A 21,939-nucleotide genomic window follows, 5' to 3' on the forward strand; every position below is an offset into this window, starting at 1 on the left:
ATTTTCTCTCTCTGCATGAGTGAATCGAGCATATTTCTCTCTGCACGCCGAAGCAATTGCCTGGGAAAAAGCAACAAACCTTTTTTTGGCACTCCTGGATGATGTCATTTGTGGGCAGAGCCAACAAGGAAAAAACCCGCGAATAACCGAAGTCGTGAATCCAAAACCCGTGAATCTGGAGGGAGAAGTGTAGTTAACTGGGAAGACTGTGGGAGGTGGCAGGGATGGGCGTCCCTCGATAACTCCTCAGTGTATACAAATGTAAGCTGTAGTAGGTATATGATGGCATTTCAAGGAAGGTTTTAGGCAATGATTGCTTAAGATCAAGTACTAGAAAAGGAATGTTCTGATCTCCGAGGATTTTTCCTTCCCTTCACATTTAAATGTATTTTTTGATGGCATTGAGATTATATTGAGTGGTACTGGAATGGGAGCCGTAGCCCCAAAAGACTGCCAGATATGCCTGTTAAGGCTGTGTTATTAGGAAGTGCATTAAGTTTAAGTTTATTAGGATTTTATATACCGCCTATCAAGGTTTTCTAAGCGGTTTTACAATCAGGTACTCAAGCATTTTCCCTATCTGTCCCGGTGGGCTCACAATCTATCTAACGTACCATTCTCAGTCTTCTGATCCAGCTGAGATGCTGCCTATTTGTCTGAAAATTGTAGATAGGCCCATATGGGGATCAGATCTTCTATTTTATTTTATTTGACAATAAAATCCTTTTTGTCTTACCTGTTATAACTTGGCTTAGGTCAGGGGTAGAAAATTCCGGTCCTCGAGAGCCGGAGCCAGGTCAGATTTTCAGGATATCCACAATGAATATGTATGAAATGGATTTGCATGCACTACCTCCTTGAGATGCAAATCTATCTCATGCATATTTATTGCGGATAGTCTGAAAACCTGACCTGGCTCCCGCTCTCAAAGCCCGGAATTGCCTACCCCTGGATTAGGTGATACTGCTTATACAACTTTTCCCACCACTTTCCCATTACTGTCAGTCTTCATCACTTTACCTCACTATGTAGTCCTTTTACAAAGGTGCGGTAACTGATTTAGTGTGCGTGAACGCATCCATAGGAAATAATGCAAGCGTTAGCACGCATTAGTGTTTAGCGTGCACTAAAACGGCTAGTGCGCATTAGTAAAAGGACTCGTATGAATTAATTGCTTTCAGGTTCATTTCCTGAGAGTGGTCAATGCAATTTTGTGCACCCAAATTCATTATTTTATCCATTTTCAGGCATAATCTAAGGAAATATTTTTTTACAGAAAGGGTGGTAGCATGGAACAGCCTCCCAACAGAGGTGATGGTCACAAGGAATGATATCTGACTTGAAGAAAACATGAGACAAGCACAGAGGATCTTTTATAAAGTTTGGAAAATATCAATAGACTGCCGCTGGACACTCAGGTGTTGCATTCTTGTATTTGTGATGGGATGTCATGTTGATAAATAAAAAAAAATAAAAAAGGAACCTGGATTTGCTTTAGGATCCCAGCCTATAGACAAAGCAGAGTACTTCCTTAAGGAAAATTCACTGGAGCCAGTCAAGAAGCCGCTCAGCGCCGAGCAGGAGTGCCAAGCGCGCTCCTGCTCGGCGGCTGAAGAAACCTGATCTCTCGGCAGCCACCACAGTCCAGGTTGACTTATGCAAAGAAGCAACTTGTGTACGAACTTTACATGCTAGTAATTTGTTGTCATTGCTGATGCTTTGACTTCGTCAGCTGTGCACAGAAAACGGAATCAGGAAAAATTAAGAAATCATATCGGTCTATGACATTATATTCTAAAAATCCTTCAAAGTTTTCATCTTCAGGGTCACTGTGAAAGATAAAAACTGATGTTTCTTGTACAATCCCACTCTATTCTGGGACTAGTCAGTTATTTTCCTATCCTTGACAGAACTTGTAGGAAGCCTCATAATTTCTGAGGCTTAAGCTCATGGGATCTCTTAGAGAGAGGAAGAGATAATGGTTACTGCAGGTGGGCAGACTGGATGGGCCTTTTATCTGCCATCATGTTTCTAAAATCCACAGTTTGTTTTTAAAAAATCCCTGATTATAGTTATTTGTTTTCACTAAGGGAAACTCTTAAGGGAAAAATGAATGCTGTACTATCCCAAGAGATGCTTTTATTTAAAATTATACTGATTAAGTGAACCAGCTACATATAGCTACTGTATGTGACAAAGGAGCACAATAGATAACTACAGAAAAAAACACCAATTTGCACATTTAGTATGCCCAGATATTCCTGTCTACATCTTTCTCTTTGATTATTTAGTGATTAGAGAAATGGATTGAGAGCCATGAAAGCCAGGGTTCAAACCTTGTTTCTGCCATTGAAAAATCCTTATAATCTTGGGCAAGTCACCTTTACCCACTGCCTCAGGTACCAACATATATTGCAAGCTCATTCCAGAAGCAGTTTACACCTTAATTATTAAATAGTGTTTTTTGCGCTTATATCCTGCCTTTACATAATAGTAATCAAGGTGGTGAACAAAAACCTAATGTATACCATTTCACCCATTAGTTTGGAACTTTCTTTCTCTACCCTTTCAAATAAAGACTGCAAACACATCTGGCCTGTTTAACTATATCACAGAATCTGGCCTGTTTAACTATATCACAGAATTATGTTCTAAGTTTGCCAGCCTTATATGGGCAATTATAAGATGAAAAGTGACAAGATGCCAGGATTTAATCATGAAGTAAAAGCTGCACAGGGTGCCAGATACAACTTTGGATGTCTTGGGCAGACTAGATAGACCATGCAAGTCTTTATCTGACGACATTTACTACAGTATGTCACTATGTTATGTAGTGTTTTTATGAAATGTGAACTTTTCAAAGTTTTCATTTAATGTCAAAAGACATTTAAGATATGTTATGGTGCCTATTTTTAGGCACTAAGAATACACATAAATGACCAGAATACCAGCATATACACACATACATGTGTATACAAATATAAATGTTAATATTCTATCTACATTCAACTCAATAAACTGGCGATGCCATGAACACATAGGCAGAGGCTGAGTGGAGCAAACAGTTATGCGTGTAAATGAGAGATTATTATAATTTTATGCATGTTTTTAGCAATCTGGGTGCAAACACCAGTTCTGTGGCTGCAGTGTTTCCTGTCAGCATATGTTTCTCTGAATACAAGCTAACAGCTTAAATCAGAGATTTTGGTGGGGTCTTTAAAAAGGGGGTTTTAGATGGTTTCCCTGCATGCCCTATGCCCCACCCCTAAAATCCTAAAATATCTATTTTAGAAGGTTCTCTGTGGTTTTCCTGGACTATTTTTACAAAAACAGGCCCTCGGTGGCCATCTTGGATTTTTCCAGATTTGATTTTAAAGTTATTTTTTATACTTGCCAGCTTCATTTATGAAAGAAAACCACATTCAGTTCTGATGTCCTTATCTCAAGAAATATATAGCGGCACTAGAAAAGGTTCAAAGAGCAACCAAGATGATAAAGGGGATGGAACTCCTCTCGTATGAGGAAAGACTAAAAAGGTTAGGGCTCTTCAGCTTGGAAAAGAGATGGCTGAGGGGGAGATATGATCGAAGTCTATAAAATCCTGAGTGGAGTAGAATGGGTACAAGTGGATCGATTTTTCACTCCGTCAAAAATTACAAAGACTAGGGGACACTCGTTGAAATTACAGGGAAGTACTTTTAAAACCAATAGGAGGAATATTTTTTCATTCAGAGAATATTTAAGCTCTGCAACGCATTGCCAGAGGTTGTGGTAAGTGCGGATAGCGTAGCTGGTTTTTAAGAGAGGTTTGGACAATTTCCTGGAAGAAAAGTCCTTAGTCTGTTATTGAGAAAGAAATGGGGGAAGCCACCGCTTGCCCTGGATCGGTAGCATAGAATATTGCTTCTTCTTGGGTTTTGGCCAGTTACCTGGATTGGCCACCGTGAAAGCTATCTTAAAAACCCAACTGGCCTGGTGATCCTCCAGGAAAGGGTTGAGAACCACTGATATATATGACCTTCCCAGGGCAGGATGTCATGGATTCATGCCTCATTTGCAGTGGATGGCTGTTGATGCGTAGCCGTGTTCCACATGTGCTGTGGCCCGAGAGGATTGCACAGATGTGATGCGTTCGGCCTCCAGGGAGGGTCTTCATACACCTTCTGCCGCGACACCTGCGAAAATAGCATTGGAGTGGCCTGGGGAGTACACTGGTATGTCTGATAAAGCATATTCCCAAATTCCGGGGGAAAACCATCCCCCGTGGCAGAAGCCAACCTCTGACCCTAGGATTTGGAATGCTTGGAAGGTTTATCGCTGGAGCTGCACTTGCATTTTGCTGAAACATGTTTGGGGGTGTACCCCACTGTACGCAGATTCTTCAAACCTACACACCTTGTGGATTTAATCTCTGAATCTCTGCAGGAATTGAAGCTGCAGATGGAACAGCTGGTCACTGCTGAATATTCCCTCATGAGTGATCAGAGACCACAATCTGCTTATTTTCCTAATCAGCTTGACCTTGTTCGGATTCTTACAGATATCTGGGAGACTCCTGAGGGTCCCTTGAAATGTGCTTGAGCTATGGCGTGGCTTTATCCCATGGCAAATTTCTTTAACGAGTGCTTTACTTCCCCAAAGAGGGGCCCCCAAGCTCTGTCCGGACAGCAAAAGAGACAAGAAAGATTCATTAATCAGATCCAACAGGCCTTAACAAACCTCAGCACAGGCTGCACAAGCTTACCACTCCACAAGCTGGAGACAGAACAGACTGGTTGTAGATGGGACTGCACAGCCTACTTATACTGTAGCCAAAGGTCAATGTCTCAGTCTCCACCTGCTGGCAGAAGAGTGTAAACCCATCCGTGTCTGTGCCGGTTTGGAGGGACTAAGAGAAAATTAGCAGATAAGAACCTAATTTCTCCTTCCTCAGAGCGATCTCCATTGACCACTACCCTCTTGTGCCTTCCACTCAACCAGTTCCTGACCCAGCCTGTCACTTTGGGGCCCATCCTGAGTGCACTCAGTTTTTATTAGATGCCTATGTAGAACACTGTCAAAGGCTTTGCTAAAATCTAAATACATCACATCTAGCACACTCCCTCTATCCAATTCTCTGGTCATTTAGTCAGAAATTGATCATATTTGTCTGACAAGACCTGCCTCTAATGAATCCATATTGCCTCTGGTCCTGTGGTCCTGTAATCCAGTGTTTCCAAGCCAAGTACCCCCTAAGTCTAACAAATATCAACTGAGCACCCCGCCCAGTTTCCACCCCTGACCTCACCCCCATAATAATACTGTTTCCCTGAAAATAAGACACTGTCTTATTATTTTGGGGCCCAAAAATGCACTAGGTATTATTTTTGGGGAAACTGCCCAATCACAAACCCACAGCATCTTTCTATCCCCCTTGCCATGCAGCTGAACCCCCCACTGACCCTTCCATCTGACCCTCCTCTTCCATCTCTCTAGCCCCACACCGACCGCGAGACTGACATATCATTACCTACTTCCAAAAGGCAGCGTCGCAGCAGCAATCTAAATGGGCTGCTTCAGGCTTCAGGACGTTCCACTGCCGCGTTGCTGATGACATCATCAGTGAAGCGGCAAAGAAACGGCCCGAAGCAGCCTGTTTAGATTGCTGCCGTGACGCTGCCTTTTGGAAGTAGGTAATGATATGTCAATCTCGCGGTCAGCGTGGGGAGGGAGAGATGGAAGGGTCTGCTGCTGCATTTAGGAAGATGCCGGTACCAGCAGAGGACTTTTATTTTGCTTTCCTCTACCCCAAAAATAAGCACTTCAGCTAGGGCTTATTTGGATAGGGCTTATATTAAGACCTTACCGAAAATCATGCTAGGGCTTATTTTTGGGGTAGGTCTTATTTTCGGGGAAACACAGTAGTACTAATTGTAATGGAATTTCTTCCATTCATTTTTCATATACACACACAATATAATCTTATTAATACATAATGGTAACCACAAAATTAAAAAAAAAAAACCCAAAGTACACTGTATGCAGAGAAAATGTTAATTATATTTGGGGGGGTGTCAAAGAAGTCAAGGCAGATGATTTTAAAATATGCAATGTCATCTCAGTAATATCTATAGAAAAACAGAAAAATATAATGCAAAAATATAGACAGCAGATATAAATTCTCAAAACGGACACATTTTGATCACTAAATTGAAAATGAAATCATTTTTCCTACCGTTGTTGTCTGGTGATTTCATGAGTCTCTGGTTGCTCTTCCCTCTGAATTTGCATCCAATATTTATTTCTGCCTCCAGCTCGCTTCCTTTCCTCTAGATCTCATTTCCTTCCCCAACCAACATCTTTCTCTCTGCCCCTTCATGAGTCCAACATTTCTCCCTTCCTTCTGAGTCAAGTTCTTGCCCCCTCCTTGCCTTCCAGCCGTTGTCCCAGAATCGTGCCCCTCCAATGCCCGAACGTGCTCCTTCCCCCCCCTTTCTCCCAGAAAGATCATGTCCCTTTACATGTTCGAAAAACACTGCTCCATCTGCCTTCAGCGGCTTGTTGGGGGATGAACAGCCGGCAGCGATTCACAAGCTGCACGTGGCTGACCCACAAGCCTTTCCTTTGACGGAGAGAAGGTTTCCAGGTCAGCTATGTGCAGCTTGTGAACCACTGCCATCTGCGCATCCCCCAACAAATTGCTGAAGGCAGAAGGACCAAATGTGGCAAGGAGGTAACAGGGACACCCCCTCTCCACTGACCCGGAAGGCTTTCCTCTGACATCAGCGGGAAGCCCTATGGGTTGGTTTTGGGAGAGAGGGAGGGTAGGGAGAATGAGCAGGGATCCCCGGTAGTAGCTTAAATGGGTAAGGAAGGGAGCAAGGAGGTATCCCTGGGGGTAGCAGCACAGCTTTGATGGGCAGGCAGAGAATATTCTCTGCAGCAGCCATGCCGCGTACCCCCAACAAGTGACCTGTGTACCCCAAGGGTATGTGAACTGCGTGGTGAGAAACACTGCTGTAATCCACCGGATTCCAGAAACTTCACCATTCTCTGTTTTAAATGTGTTTCCATTAATTTGCTTACTAGAAAAGTCAGCCTGTAATTCTCTACTTCTTTACATCCATCCGCCCTTCTCCAGTCCTCCGGTACCACTCCCGCCTCTAGAGAAGCATTGAAAAGGTCAGTCAGCGGAGCCACCAGAACATCCCTAAGTTCCTTCAGGACCCTCGTGTGTACACCATCCGGCCCCATCGTTTTGCCTATCTTTTCTGGTTGACATTCTAAAAGACAGATATACAGTGCATTTCTGAATTGGTAGAGTATTAATTTTCCCACTTTTATGTAGAAGACATATTAAAGATCTTCATGGAAATGAGGAAACTTGCTGTTGGTGAAGAAAGAAATATATATACAGTATATAGGTTTACAATCTAAACTTTTGTATTTTTCTTTCACTTAGCTCCATCAAACTTGTTGGTGAAGGATGAATATGTGCATGACTATGTGGAAGGACAGCAGTCATTACCTACTCCGGAAGGGCTTTCAATTCAGACAATTCAGCACCCAGCGAGTAACAGGACCTCTACTGAGACCTACAGTAACCAAGCCATGTTAGCTCCTGCTGAGCAGAATACTCCCAGCAGCACTAACTTTCCCAGCATTCCTGTGGCTTCCACAAGTAAGCAACCCGATTTGGAGAACGGAACTCTAAGGAGCTAAGGACAGATGGTTATAGTAGGTTTGGGGGGGAGTTTTGGAGGGCTCACCATACATTTTAAGGGAGTTATGATGAGATGTATACCTGGTACTCTTTATATGAAGTTCACAGCTGTGCTCTCTAAGGTGGCCCTCTGCTGTGCTCTGGCATGTCTGTGTAGCCAATCCATTAAAAATGCTGCCCCCCTCCTACATGTAAATGGCTTGTTTTGGATGTGTTTCATCTGGACTTCCTATTGTTTAAAAATGGCCAAAATAATAGATGTCTTGCTAGGTTAACGTCACATATCACTTATATCATTTATATAGCATTGAAAGGCGTATGCAGTGCTGTACATTTTGACATTTAATAGACTGTCCCTGCTCAGAAGAGCTTATAATCTAACTTGGACAGACAGACATGACATATAGGGTTGGGGATGCAGAACTCAAGGTGAGAGGAGTTAGTGTGTTGAATGCACTCTCAAAGAGGTGTGCTTTAAACTGGACCTTGAACACTGCCAGAGATAGAGCCCGCCATAGGGATTCGGGCAGCTTGTTCCAAGCATACGGCTAAGACATCTAGCAGGTCATTTTTGAAGAAAAAAAAAAAAATAGAAGTCTTGCAGGTTTGAAAATTGCCGTTTCTTCCGCTTGATATTAGGATGTGTTGCAGGAAATGTTCAAAGTCGGACTTAAACATCCTATCAAAAATGCCAGGACTCAACAGACCTCAACTCCAACACCATTCATTGTGGAATCAAGTGGTTGGATTATAAATTTAATAATTCTTTAGCACTCTTCAGACCGGTATAGGAAATCTCCACAAGCTGGTCATTTTGATCAGCAGGTGGAGACTGAAACAAAACTGTGGAATAGTGAATATGAGGTACCTTCCCCTAATCCTATCAGTCTTCTTTCAGCAGGTGTGAGGAGCTGTACCCATCTCTCTTGGTAGGGCTGTTGGAATTTGTTCAGGGATTCTAGTCCCGGTTTTGGTGCCGGATTGAGCTTGGGTGGGCCCTGTTTGGAGGTCCGTCCAACCTCAGGGGTGTCAAACCCAGCGGGTCTCATGTTAGGTCCATCCCCCCATTTCCTTCCCCTCCCCAACATTTTTTTAGAGGTGCCTCAGCAGTAACCCTTGCCCCCTAAGTCAAGCAAGGCATGCTGCTTTGAGAGCCAATGGAGTCTGTTCTGTAAAAAAAAAAAAAATCCTGAGGTAGTGCCAGTCTGAAGAATTGCTTTCCCTTTAAATTTGCTGTACATTACTGTATTTTTTGACTAACCGGCACTTTTTTTCTAGTTAGGTCGCAAATGGACCAATTGAGCACTTCTCAGGGGAAGTGGTGCACAATTTGATCCAGATGTGAGGCAGTCACAGCCGGCCTGAAAATGGCTGTTTGGGCCGGTACGGTCGTCGAGCCCCGTCGGCAGCAGTTGCAGGCATCCAGGGCTCCCTAGCCCTAGTGCCTCACGAGTTGGCAGGGAGCAGTGGGGAAGCTCGGTCTTCCCCCACTGCCCACGGAGGGATTCCCTCTCAGCTGATTTTTTTAACAGCTGATGCCGGCTTGCCTGTTTTAGAGACTGGGGCAGTTCAGGCTTCCCAGCCGCTACAAGCCCTGGAAGGGTTATTTTTGGCGGGAACCCCCATTTTGTCTGCAACCTCAGGTGACCTTCTGCCTGTATTGGAAACACAGGGGTAGGTTTTAGCTGGGTCCCCTGCTGTGGCAGGGAGTCCCATGGGACTCCTGGGGGATTTTTCCCCTGATTTAATTTTTTGCTTTGTGCAGAGCGTATTTTCAGGCGGTTGGGGTCCTGCATGTGCCCAGGGAGTTTCAGGGGGTGGGGGGTTCCCCTCTGCGCCCCCTGTGGCTTTGCCTCCCTCTTCTCCTTTGGCATCCCCTCTTCCTCGTCTGAGCACTCGAGAATGGTTTGGGATGATTATTGGTGGTCTGAGGAGTGTGTTGATCTGGATGAGGCCCTGGATCCTTTTGAGGAGTTCCAGGATCCTCTCGAGGGGATGGCTGCAGATGGCGGGGCAGCGGTTTTCCCGCCTTCCGGCGCAGCAGCATCTGTGGTGCGCCTTTTTTTCAGAGGGATGAGCTACCAGACTTGATTCAGCAGGTCTCCTCAGTGTTGTGTTTTGATGAAGCGCCACCAGAGACCCCGCGTGTGGGGACCCTCTTCTTAGGGGGATCTGCACTGTTTTCGGCTCTTTTCCTATGCATCAGGATATTTGGGATCTCGTGCTGGCACAGTGGAATGCACCAGAGTTGCCATTTCGGTTGTCGTGTGCCTTGGCTTGTTTGTATCCCATCCCAGAGGGGGATAGGGCTACTTTGAAGTCACCAGTGGTGGATGCGGTAGTCTCAGCGATTGCTAAGCGGCATACCGTGCCTGTTGAGAGCGGTTCTGCCTTACGTGGCTCTGAGGAGCGTATGTTGGAGACCATTCTTAAACAGAATTTTGAGGTCTCTGCCTTGGGGGTACAGGCGGCTCTTTGTGGGGAGCTGGTGGCTAGCGTTGTGTTTCGGTGGGCCGAGTGTGTCCTAGATCGGGAGTCTGATGACTGTTCCTTGTTGGATCAGGAGATGGCAAAGATTGAGATGGCTGCCTTGTTCCTCTCCTGTGCTCTCTATGACTTGGTGCGGACATCTGCCAAGTCTATGGCTTTTGGAGTAGCTTCTGGCTTCGCACTTGGTTGGCGGATGCCATGTCCAAAACTAAGCTTACTAAATTTCCCTTTTGGGAGTCTTTTTTGTTGGGAGAGGATTTAGATGAGTTGGATCAGACTCTGACGGACTCTAAAGTGCCCTACCTGCCTGAGGACCGTGCCCACCTGGCGTCTTGGGGTGGCACTGCCCGCAGGTGTCTGCAGGCATTCCGCAAATACCACCCTGGGCATGGGGCTGCTACTTTCCAGGCTTTGGTGTTTTCCCATGGTCGATTATATCAGTGCATACAGTTCTTTTGGTGGGCTTGTCGGGGGGCTAGGACTCCCTCCGCCGGTTCCCCTGCTGCCCATTCTGCACAATGACTCTCTGCCGGCGCCCCCTTTGGTTCTGGTGGGTGCCAGTCTGCGTGAGTTTTTTTCCCCAAGTGGGCTGAGATCACGTCCGATCAATGGGTCCTGGAGGTGGTGCGGGACAATTATGCTCTGGAGTTTGCCCGCTCTCTCAAAGATCATTTTCTAGCCTCTCTGTGTCAGGCAGCATGGAAGACGTAGGCCTTTCGCCAGACCCTTCAACGCTTATTCGATCTCAAAGCAGTCGTTCCATTTCCCCCCAGGAGTGCATTACCAGCAGGTACTCCATTGACTTTGTGGTGCCCAAGAAGAGGGGACTTTTTGGCCCATATTAGATTTAATGGGGTCAACAGGGCTCTCTGAATTCCCTCTTTTCACATGGAAACACTGTGGTCTGTCATTCTTGCGGTTCAGCCGGGGGAGTTCCTGATTTCTCTTGATCTGACAGAGGCCTACTTGCATGTTCCAATTTGGGCCTCCCATCAGCCCTTCATTCGCTTTGTGATCTTGGGTCAGCACTGTCAGTTCAGTGCGCTTCCTTTTGGCCTGGCCACGGCTCCCTGGACGTTCACCAAGGTTATGGTGGTTGTCGCAGCGGCCTTGAGGTCAGAGGGCATTCTGGTGCATCCCTACCCGGACGACTGGTTGATTTGGGCAAATTTGTTGCAGGAGAGCACCCGGGTTACGGCTCGGGTGGTAGAGTTTCTGCAGTCTCTGGGATGGGTGGTCAACCTTTCCAAGAGTCGGTTGGTCCCATCTCAGCATCTGGAGTACCTTGGGGTTCTGTCCGACACCTTCTTGGGGAAGGTCTTACTTCCAGAGGTACTGGTAGGCAAATTGCAATCTCAGATTTGCCTACTTATGGCATCTCAGTGTCCTCGGGTGCAAGATTTCCTCCAAGTCTTGGGGTCAGTGGTGGCTTCCCTAGATGTAGTGAGATGGACTTGAGCCCACATGCGTCCTCTTCAGTATGCTGTGCTTCTGAGGTGGGTCGCCCCAGTGGCACAGTTTGGATCTCTCTGTTCCTCTGCGAGGCTTGGCGCTCTGTAGTCTTCGTTGGTGGCTCCAGACCTCATCTTGTTCAAGGGATGAGTCTGGATCAACCACAGTGGCCGGTGCTTCTCACGGATGCCAGTCTCCTCGATTGGGGAGCTCAGTGTCTAGGTCACTCAGCTCAGAGCACCTGGTCCACAGAGGAGGAGTCCTGGTCGTTCAATATTCTGGAGACCAGAGCTGTCCGTCTGGTGCTGTTAGCCTTCCGCACCTTCTTGTCGGACAAGTCAGTCAGAGTTCTGTTGAACAATGCCACGGTGGTGGCCTATGTCAATCGTCGGGGGCACCAAGAGCACTCAGGTAGCGCAGGAGGCGGCTCAGCTCATGGTCTGGACAGCGTCCCACCTTCAGGACATCTAGGCCTCCCACATAGCCGGAGTGGAGAATGTTCAGGCGAACTTCCTCAGTCGTCACGTGCTAGATCCCGAAGAATGGTGTCTAAGCCATGTGGCTTTTCAGTTGATAGTGCAATCTTGGGGGTCAGCCCTTGATGGACCTAATGGCCATGAGTGTCAATATCAAAATACCCCGCTTCTTCAGTCGTCGCAGAGACGGTCAGGCCGAGGGTCTGGATGCTCTGGTTCAATTTTGGCCAATGGAGAGGCTGTTGTATGGTTTCCTTCCTTGGCCATTAGTGGGCAGAGTTCTTCTCCACATTGTTTGTCACCTGGGCCTAGTGGTTCTGGTGGCTCCGGATTGGCTCCGCCGTCGTGGTATGCAGATCTGGTGTGGCATCTGGTATCGGATCCTCTTCCTCTGCCTCTTTCGCCTGCTGTGCTGACTCAGGGCCCCATTCCCATGTTCGATCTGGGTCTCTTTTGTCTTACGGCTTGGCTCTTGAAAGGGAATGCATAGGTAAGAAAGGGTATTCAGATAAAGTGATCTCTACCCTCTTGGGGTCTTGGAGATTTTCCACATCTCAGGCTTATGTGCGGGTGTGGCATATCTTTGAGGACTCATGTGGAATGGTCTCTTTCCGCGCTTCTCTGCCTAACATCTTAGAGTTCTTGCAGGATGGCCTGGACAGGGGACTGGCTTGGTCTTTTCTCCGGGTTCAGCTTGCGGCCTTGTCAGCCTTTCATGGGTTGTTGCAAGGTTAGCGTTTGACTGCCATTCCTGGTGTGATTTGCTTCTAGCGGTTTGCCAAATTGCTCAAGCCTCCTGTGTGGCCCTCTGTTCCATCTTGGGATCTGACTCTGGTTCTGTCTGTTCTAGTGCATCCACTTTTTGAACCGTTGGGCGACTGCTCTTTGAAAGACCTTACTCTTAAAGCGGTCTTCTTGATGGCCATTACTTCAGCTAGACGTGTTTCTGAGCTGCAGGCTTTCTCTTGTTTATTTCTGTTTCAAGTTCTTAGTTCTGCTTAGCTATTCGGCAGACTGATAGGAATAGGGGAAGGTACCGCTTATGTACTATTCCACAGTTTTATTTCAGTCTCCACCTGCTTGTCATGATGATATATATACCCGCTTGTAAGATTTCCTATACCGGTCTGGAGAAGCTAAAAGAAAGTAAATTAGCAGGTAAGAACCTAATTTCTCCTCCCCACATGGAGAATCTGGTGCTGTACTGGGGTAATGGGAGACCACCATGGAAAAATTATAACCTATTCTAACTTTTCAACATAGGGCGAGGAAATTATTTGATTAGAACATCAGGTCCATCAGGATCGGATAACTCACTTGGTATTTTGTATGCAAAATATGCAAATCCCTATAGTCTTTACACTTAGAAGAACTAGTTTGAATGCCATGCTGAGGGATATATTACATCAGATCCTAGAAAAATGTGATTAAGATTCTTCAGAATAATATATTCATTATAATGTCCCATAACTTTAGTAACCTCTGCCCTCTGCATACTGAAATGTGGAAGAAATAAGAATTATTTATGTTGCCTGACATTTACTTGCTATAACCACTAGCTAAAATATCAACAATGGCATATCTACTACCCCAACTCACAATAATAGAAATGGAAAAACATATTTTTCTCACTTTCCACCCATACCACAAAAGTGCAGCAAAATTATCTCAAATGAAAAAGATGACTCAGCAAACCACAATTAATTAAACAAGTTAATCACCATTCGCAGATTATAACCAAAGGCTCACTCCTGTTACATGTGAAATTTACATAGAAATTAATTGGGAAATCTCAACAAAAGGTGGTGGCATCATTGCTCATGGATGTGTGGCTTAAAGCCTTTTGAAGTAATTTAATCTATTGCTGCTGCCTTCTTAGTTATGTGTTCTTACTTTAAAACTGCTTTCCTTGCATCATTAATGCCACTGGTTTCTTTGTTCAGGTCAACCCACCAATATACTGGCTGGAAGTCATAGTGATGGACTACTTCAGATTGCACCAGGGCCCCAACAAGCAGCACAGCAGAATGGGTTCCCAGCTCAGCTTGCAACCTATCATCACAGTAGGTCTATATGCACTTCACCTGGAACAGAGTTAAAACTTTGAGTTGGTCTTTCAGCAAACTCAGACTGCTTGAACAGAATAGATAAACAGTGTGAAAGCAGGTTAGTGATAGTGAGTAACATTATTCTGCTACTTTTTCAGACAATACCCCAACCTGGACTGGAAATAGAACACCAGCATTTCCCTCTAATATAGCTCACCATCAGAATGGACACCTTCAGCATCATCCACCTATGCCTCATACGGGACATTACTGTGAGTTCTGGTTCTTCTTTGTTTTGAGTAAAGGTCAAAATTCCTGAGTTTTCACACCATTCTGTTTTGTATCTTATTTAATTATGGCACCTTAGGATTTGCACAGCACTATATACCATCATTACACTGGGGCAAAGGGAAGCACCTTTATTATAACATTCCCTTGAGGTGACTTGTACTAATAAATCAGTTTAGCTGGCGTATTATTTTATTTATAAATTTCCACATATAGCCCTCCTATCTATAGACCTCTTGCATTTTGATTGTTTAAAACTTAAACGAATGCTTGAACAGAACTCCAAAGTAAGTAAAGTAGAACATTACCTTTATTCCTTTTTTAAAAACTTTTTAAAATTTATTTATTCTAAATCTCTTTTGGAGTGGTATGCCAAAATATGGCCGTTTCTTCTAGTATTTTAGAGCCCAAGGCACTTAAGCTAAAATACAAAATCCCTTCCAGATTCAGTACGCTAGGTGTTAAGTCCCTTCCTGCAATCTGGGCGTTGAAAAAATCCAAGTACTTTTCTGAGCATGTGCTCCTCCTACCTTACAAAGAGAGAGCCCCCAACAGTTTCAATTTCTGCAAGCAATCCATGCAAATCTTTGTCTTATTTTTTTCATTTAAAGTTCATCTTTTTGGTGGCTTGAGTGCCTTGAGACCCCTTTGTGGTTGTCCTCTGTAAGAGGATAGGGTGCAGTCCCGCGGAACCGGACTGCTGCTTCACAGAGAACCTGTGGAGCCACCCTTCTAGGACTCAGAGTCCATTCCCCTGTGAGCTTGCTTGTCCTCTGACCTTGTAAAGGGTTTAAATACAGGCTGTATGCATCCTGAGTAAAAGGCTCTCTGGGTTTCAGGGCTTAAGCTACGTTTCCCACCCCAGTCACATGGAGTGGTTTTGTGTGGGGCAGAGGTTACGGTCTAAGTCCGTCCGATTGGCAATCTGAAAATCTTCCAAATTTGGTCATTTGGAGCAGTTTCTGAGGCAGAAAATCCCTTTCCTCCATTCAGCTGCAGTGTAACAGAGCTGACAGGTAGGCACTTCAGACTTGTAAGTACACCTCCATTATTTCCTATGGGAGCTACAGGTGTAGTCTGAAACACAATGTAACTTGCTTATCAGAGTTTCTAAGGGTAGGGTTCAGATCTCTCACCTCTTGTACCCCAAATTGTTGTTTTTTATTTTTGGATTTTCTTTACTTTTGCCATTTTTGGCGTGAATTCGCTAACTGCCGCCATCTTGGATTTTTATTGATCTTTTTTCAAAGTTTAATTTCTACCTCAAAACCCCTTGATTTTGTTAAAAATTGTTTGGGATGGACTCCTCAGCCCATAATCTGTCAGATGTGTGCATGGATTGTGCCGGATTGACGCTGGATCAGCAACCGTGTGAGGCAAGAGCTTTAGGCTTCATCTCCTCCGGGTCCTCCAGGGCTGGGGAGCCGGCCTGGGTCTGTGGCAAAAAGTCTTGCCCAGAGGCCATTCTGGAGCCTGGTGTTAAAAGCCTGTGTTCTGAGTTTGGGGACTCTTTTGGTGTGGTGTGGGCGCCTTTGCAGGGCCTGGCGGTGGAAACGGAGTGTGAATTTTCACTAGACTATTCAGCTTCTCTGTAAAATGTATTCATCAGACTCAGCTTGTTTGATGCAGCCAGTGGGCGCGTCGGTTTCTTCTAAGCCAATTGTGCCTGTGGCAGAGATACCTGTTCGAGAGCCCTCTTGTCTGCCTATGACAGAGCTCGATTGCATTAGTTGTCATACGGATATTATGCCTCTTCTGTCATCTGACACTGTTTGTATTTTGGATCCTGCTGATACTATTTCTGGAAGGCTTTCTAACAGCGCAGACTTTAAGAATGTATCTGTCCACCATTTTATTTCTGAGGTTCTGAAAGAGCTCATATTGGAATTTCCACTTTCCATGTTAGTGTTCAGTCATGGACCATTCTAATGTGCTGCCCTCCCTTTTTCCATCCCATCCGCAGCTTCTTGGTCTGGTTACAGAACAATGGGATAACCCAGAAAGCTCTTTCCATCTCTCTAAGGCTATGTCTAGGCTTTTATCTGCTGGCTTCTGATTTTCAGCAGTTTTTTTGGTCAACCTAAGGTAGATTCCACCATTGCGCAAGTTACTGGGCACATAGCCCTCCCTGGTGATGAGGGAGTAGTGCTTAAGGACTCCCAGGATTGTAGGGTGGACGTTATATTGAAAAAGCTTTTTGAAATGGCTTCTTCAGGTATCTAGGTGGCGGAGGCAGCCTCCCTTGTGGCGCATGACTGTCACACGAGACTGCGCATGCCTGTTACACGAGATTGTGCGTTCCTGTCACACGAGATTACACAGTGTGCTCTCTGTGGAAGTGAATGCTTATCCCCAGCTAGTGTTGGATGGTATGGATCATGTGTCAAATACTCTTTATGCCCTCTTACGAGTTCTTAGGTTGCAGCTTACACGGTGTCTGCACACCAGACTCTTTGGATGCTGCCTCCAAGGCCACTTTAAGCAGACTTCCTTTCAAGGGTCGGCTTCTTTTTGGGAAAGGTCTGGATGACCTCATAGCTAATGTTGCATATCGCCGCCCTAAGTCTCTCCCTGTGAACAAATCTCGCAGGACTTCAGGAGGGGACCATAGTGCTTTTCGTCCCTCCCGCAGATTTCGTCAGTGATCCTCGTGCTCTTCCTCCCAGAGATATTCCCAGGGATACCGTCCTCTTTACAATATTTCCAATTCCAGATATAGTAACATAGTAGATGACGGCAGATAAAGACCCGAATGGTCCATCCAGTCTGCCCAACCTGATTCAATTTAAATTTTTTTTTTTTTTTTTTTTCTTCTTAGCTATTTCTGGGCGAGAATCCAAAGCTTTACCCGGTACTATGCTTGGGTTCCAACTGCCGAAATCTCTGTTAAGACTTACTCCAGCCCATCTACACCCTCCCAGCCATTGAAGCCCTCCCCTGCCCATCCTCCACCAAACGGCCATACACAGACACAGACCGTACAAGTCTGCCCAGTAACTGGCCTAGTTCAATCTTTAATATTATTTTCTGATTCTAAATCTTCTGTGTTCATCCCACGCTTCTTTGACGTCCTCAGGCATCTGGATCCTGGGCAGCTACTTCTCCTAAAAAGCCCCAATGATGCCAGAAGTTGGGCTTCCTTATATTGGGGGCCAGCTCTCTGTTTTACAGTGAATAGACTCGCATATCCTCGGATCATTGGGTGCTGGATATCATTCGGGAAGGGCACAAGATGGACTTCTTTTGCAAAAGGGAGGACAATTTTGAAAGCCATTTACATGCATACATGACTGTCTGAAAATTGCTCACCTTCAGTTAAAAATGTGTGTACTTTATAGCATTTAGGGAAGGTGTTCCTGGGCTTGTGTTTTTAATGTGATTTTGAAAATAATGTAGAGAGATCATATTTTCAAGTGTATGGTATTATTTTCTATAGAAAGTCATCCTACACACCAAGCTCATACAAACTGATGCAAACCTTCAGCGCAAAATATGCACATGCTTTCTCTTTGAAAACTGATGCAAAGTCTGTGGGTAAAATGTATCTGTTGACTTTGAACTAATTTATTGCTATTAGGTTATTTACTTTTTTATTATTTATTACAGGGCCAGGTCATAATGAACTTGCTTTCCAGCCTCCTATATCCAATCATCCTGGTGGGTATATAGTTTTGTGGTAATAGAATTGTTTGCACATTACAAATTGTCATGTTTCTTTAAAGCATATCTGATCATCTTAAGTTTTTAATAGCAAGCCCTTCTACTGCTTAAAGGAGATCCTCTCTGCTTATCTCTTTTTTTTTTTTTTTTTTTTTTTTTTAATCCTTTTACTATTTTTATCTTTACTGCTTTTCTGGGAGTCTGTTTATGTATTGACCATCATTTTTATGGAGAGATTTTCTGATGTTTTAGTCTGCTTTCTAGAGTACATTTTCCTTTGGAGAAAGTTTATTCCTTCCTATGTTTAATTACATTCCAGAACTTCAAAAGGTATTATCTCCACTCAGGCGTACATACTGTATTTAGATCATCGGTCTCATGTTTTGATGCCTATACTATACCATTTTATTAGCCTTTCTCTGGACTATCAGCTTTTCATATGCAGATCCCAGAATAGGAAACGTTGCCAAAACTTGTTTAGAAGTATCATCTTTTTGTTTCTCTAAAGGTGAACCATTCACAAAGCATATTATGAACAACAACCAATCTGTCTGAGTGCAGTGACTGTTCCATATGTCCTTACCAGGTCTCTTAGATCATTACAAGATCACAAAATGGTAATAACTCACGTTTCTGGAATCCATTGGAAAACAACTTGTGAGAAAGCGTGTTTTTTTTTTTTTGGCTGGTTCCAACATTATGACATTATCTACCAATCATAATTCATGCTGAGTCAAATTAAAAAAAATTTTAAGGACCTATTAAAGATTTGTGTTGTTTTTTTTAAAAAACAGACCTTTGATATCACTATGTAACACGATTTTTGTTCCTGGGCAGTAAGGGCTCCTTTTACAAAGGTGTGTTAGGGCCTTGACGTGTGGAATAGCGCACACATTAGCTGCTACCGCCTCCTCTTGAGCAGGCAGTAGTTTTTAGGCTAGCGCGCACTAAACTGATGCGTGCACTAAAAACGCTAGCGCACTTTTGTAAAAGGAGCCCTAAGTGTAATTTCCTAATTGCTCATGTCTGAAAAGTATAGAAAATGTCTTTATTTCCATAAAACTTTGCTTTTGTGACCAGAGTCACATTTTGCATTTTACAATTTATTTAAAATGTGAAAATGCCAAATTTTCATCTTTTCATTCTTATAAAATCATAAAAAGCAAAATATGAATCACAATTAGCATGTTTTTATTTTGAAGATATACAAAGATGATCGCAGAAGATTTAGAAATGTGTAGTTTTTTGAAATTTGTGATTATTTTGTAAGTCACTTTCACAAATCAGCCACCAGATGTAGTCTACCATCATGTTCTCATTATATTGTCCTTATCAATACTGCTAACGGACGTATTCAAATACAAATCTTCCCCTATTTTTGTTTAACCACATAACATACATTTAGAAGAGAAAAACTAATACATTAATAATTTATTAATCAACCTTACTTTTTTCACAAATATAAATATATTAAATATACCACTCTCTGACTTATAACAAACACCTATTTCAACAGACAACGCAGGCAAATGCCCTTGTTGCCCCGAAAACCTGGATAATCAGATCCACATTGTCCAGTGTTTTATTTAAAATGTCCTTGCCAAACTGGTGCTTCATGTATTAAACTCCTGCTTTCATGATAAGATCTTGTTCTCTCTTGAATAACAACTGACAGAATGGGTAGGCTTGAACATTCTGTCAGTTGTTATTCAAGAGAGAACAAGATCTTATCATGAAAGCAGGAGTTTAATCCATGGGGGTCGTGGCTTGGAAGCGCATGCAAATGGTCGGGTGAACAACAAGCTCTGTGCTGACAGGCTTATTAATGAAAAAATAAGCTTTTAAAAATAATTTCACTTTTCTGAAAAGATCAATATTGTCTGTACGATGGCTTCGGGTAAGCAATCAAAAGCGAAGATGGCTGGGACAGGAAATGCAAAGCGATCAAAGCCGGAACCGGCAACTCCTTCAAAGGTCCCGCTACTGAGTGAAGAAAATACAGACATTTTAGCAGAGCTCAGACAGATAAAACAAATTGTGACTGATAACACAAAAAGCTGCAAGAAGTAAATGAAAAAGTGGAAAATCTTACACAAAGAATGCAGCTCGTGGATATTAAGATAGAACAATTGGAAAAACGGTCAGATTCAACTGATGCTGAAATGGCTCATTACAAACAGGATCGGAAAAAAATTGAAATGCTATCAAGGGACCTGGAGGATTGTATGAATCGCGAGAGGAGGAGTAACCTTAGAATAATTGGGTTACCTGAAGGGGTTGAAAAAAACTATCCTATCTCCTTTTTAGAGAATTTTCTTCCCAAAATTCTACCTCTTAATACCAAATTCCTGCTGAAATTTGAGAGAGCACACAGGATCCCTATAAGAATAACCAATAAACAAACAGGTCCACGACCATTAATCTTTAAATTATTAACGCACCAGCAAGTTTTGGAGATTTTACGTCTGGTGAAAGAAAATAAAAATTTAAGATGCCAGGATGCTAGGATTCATATTGTGCCTGACTTTGCAAGAGAAACAGCGTTTAAAAGGAAAAAAATGCTTGAATTCCGTCCACAACTCAGAAATCTTGGAGCCAAATATGGCTTAATATATCCCGCAATAATTAGGGTTACATATGAGAATAAAACTTATAATTTTGTGGATCCAACAAAGTTACTGGAATTCTTGGAGCAATATGATCAACAGATAACTTCTTAGGAGGAAGGTATTTATTTTAAGAGTAAGGATGTGAGTGGAGAATGATATGTTTTATATTATTATTATTATAAAAGTTTGAAAATAGCATCCTATACATATTTTAAGTATTTCATATAAAAGTGACATTTAAAAGGGTTCTTTAGAATGTGTGGAATGTTGAATTGACTCTGGCAACAATAGTAACTGGAAATTCTATATTCAATCTGCTCTATATAGAATATGGAAAGATCTTGCAGCATAAAATCCATATAACACCTAATATATTTCACCAGCAATATTTTTATTAGGTGTTCTTTGATATGGTTTATCCATGGATCTATGGATTATAGAATGAACTGAAAGTTAGGAAATGGATGACAATGATTTTACAGATGTGTTTCTTATAAGAACTTCCAGCCCAAGATTACCGTATTTTCTCCTGAGGCTGATTAAATAGAGGAAGCATGGACACCAGAATCCCCTTTGTGGAATATCCATGCCCTGTCGTCTTCCTCCCTACCTTTGAAAACCCCTCACCTGGATTCCCCCTCAGGAGAGAATTCCATACACAGACTACAATAAAGATCTGATCCAGTTCCTGCCTCGGAATATTGTGTTAAAGCCTCCTGGAGCTCAGCTGGGATTTAACATACGAGGAAGAAAGGATTTCACAGCTTGGCATCTTAATCTTTAAGGTGATCCCAGATTCAGATGCCTGCTGTGCTGACCTAAAGGAGGGGAACCAGATCCTAATGGTGAATGATGTGGAATTTCAAGACATTGTGCACAGTAAGGCTGTGGAGATTTTGAAAACGGCTTGAGAGATTTTCATGCGTGTGAGGTACTTTCCCTATAATTGCCAGCGTCAGAAAGAGAGAACCGTTCACTAAGGCTAGCCAGTCCTCTGTGGTGAGGCCTCCTACAACAGCAACCCATTAGACTTCACTTCCTTTCGGCAGTGGTGTCCATGTCTCGATTACTGTCATGTTTAGCCTCAGTCTGCATGAGGTTTTTTAGAAGTTTTCAACAAAGTTATATACTATGGAGCGAACTGACAGCCAAAAAGAACTAAGAGGACTATAAAGGTTAAAATAAATGATATGAAACGCAGAATTAAAGCTTAC

General features: G+C 43.5%; 1 protein-coding gene and 1 pseudogene across 6 annotated transcripts in view; both read left to right on the forward strand.

The window, feature by feature from the left end:
* The window catches only part of LOC117355604 (mothers against decapentaplegic homolog 4), a 100,289-nt gene that overhangs the window by 34,270 nt on the left and 44,080 nt on the right, over positions 1-21,939 (forward strand). For all 6 annotated transcript variants that reach the window (XM_033934444.1, XM_033934425.1, XM_033934405.1 and 3 more), the window contains exons 5-8: positions 7,442-7,660; positions 14,064-14,183; positions 14,327-14,440; positions 18,063-18,113. In XM_033934444.1, the coding sequence (XP_033790335.1) occupies positions 7,442-7,660; positions 14,064-14,183; positions 14,327-14,440; positions 18,063-18,113 (504 nt within the window). The remainder of the gene's footprint in view (positions 1-7,441; positions 7,661-14,063; positions 14,184-14,326; positions 14,441-18,062; positions 18,114-21,939) is intronic.
* Positions 21,280-21,705, forward strand: LOC117355621 (annotated as a pseudogene).

The sequence above is a fragment of the Geotrypetes seraphini genome, chromosome 1 (assembly GCF_902459505.1).
Source record: "Geotrypetes seraphini chromosome 1, aGeoSer1.1, whole genome shotgun sequence".
Lineage (NCBI taxonomy): Eukaryota > Metazoa > Chordata > Amphibia > Gymnophiona > Dermophiidae > Geotrypetes > Geotrypetes seraphini.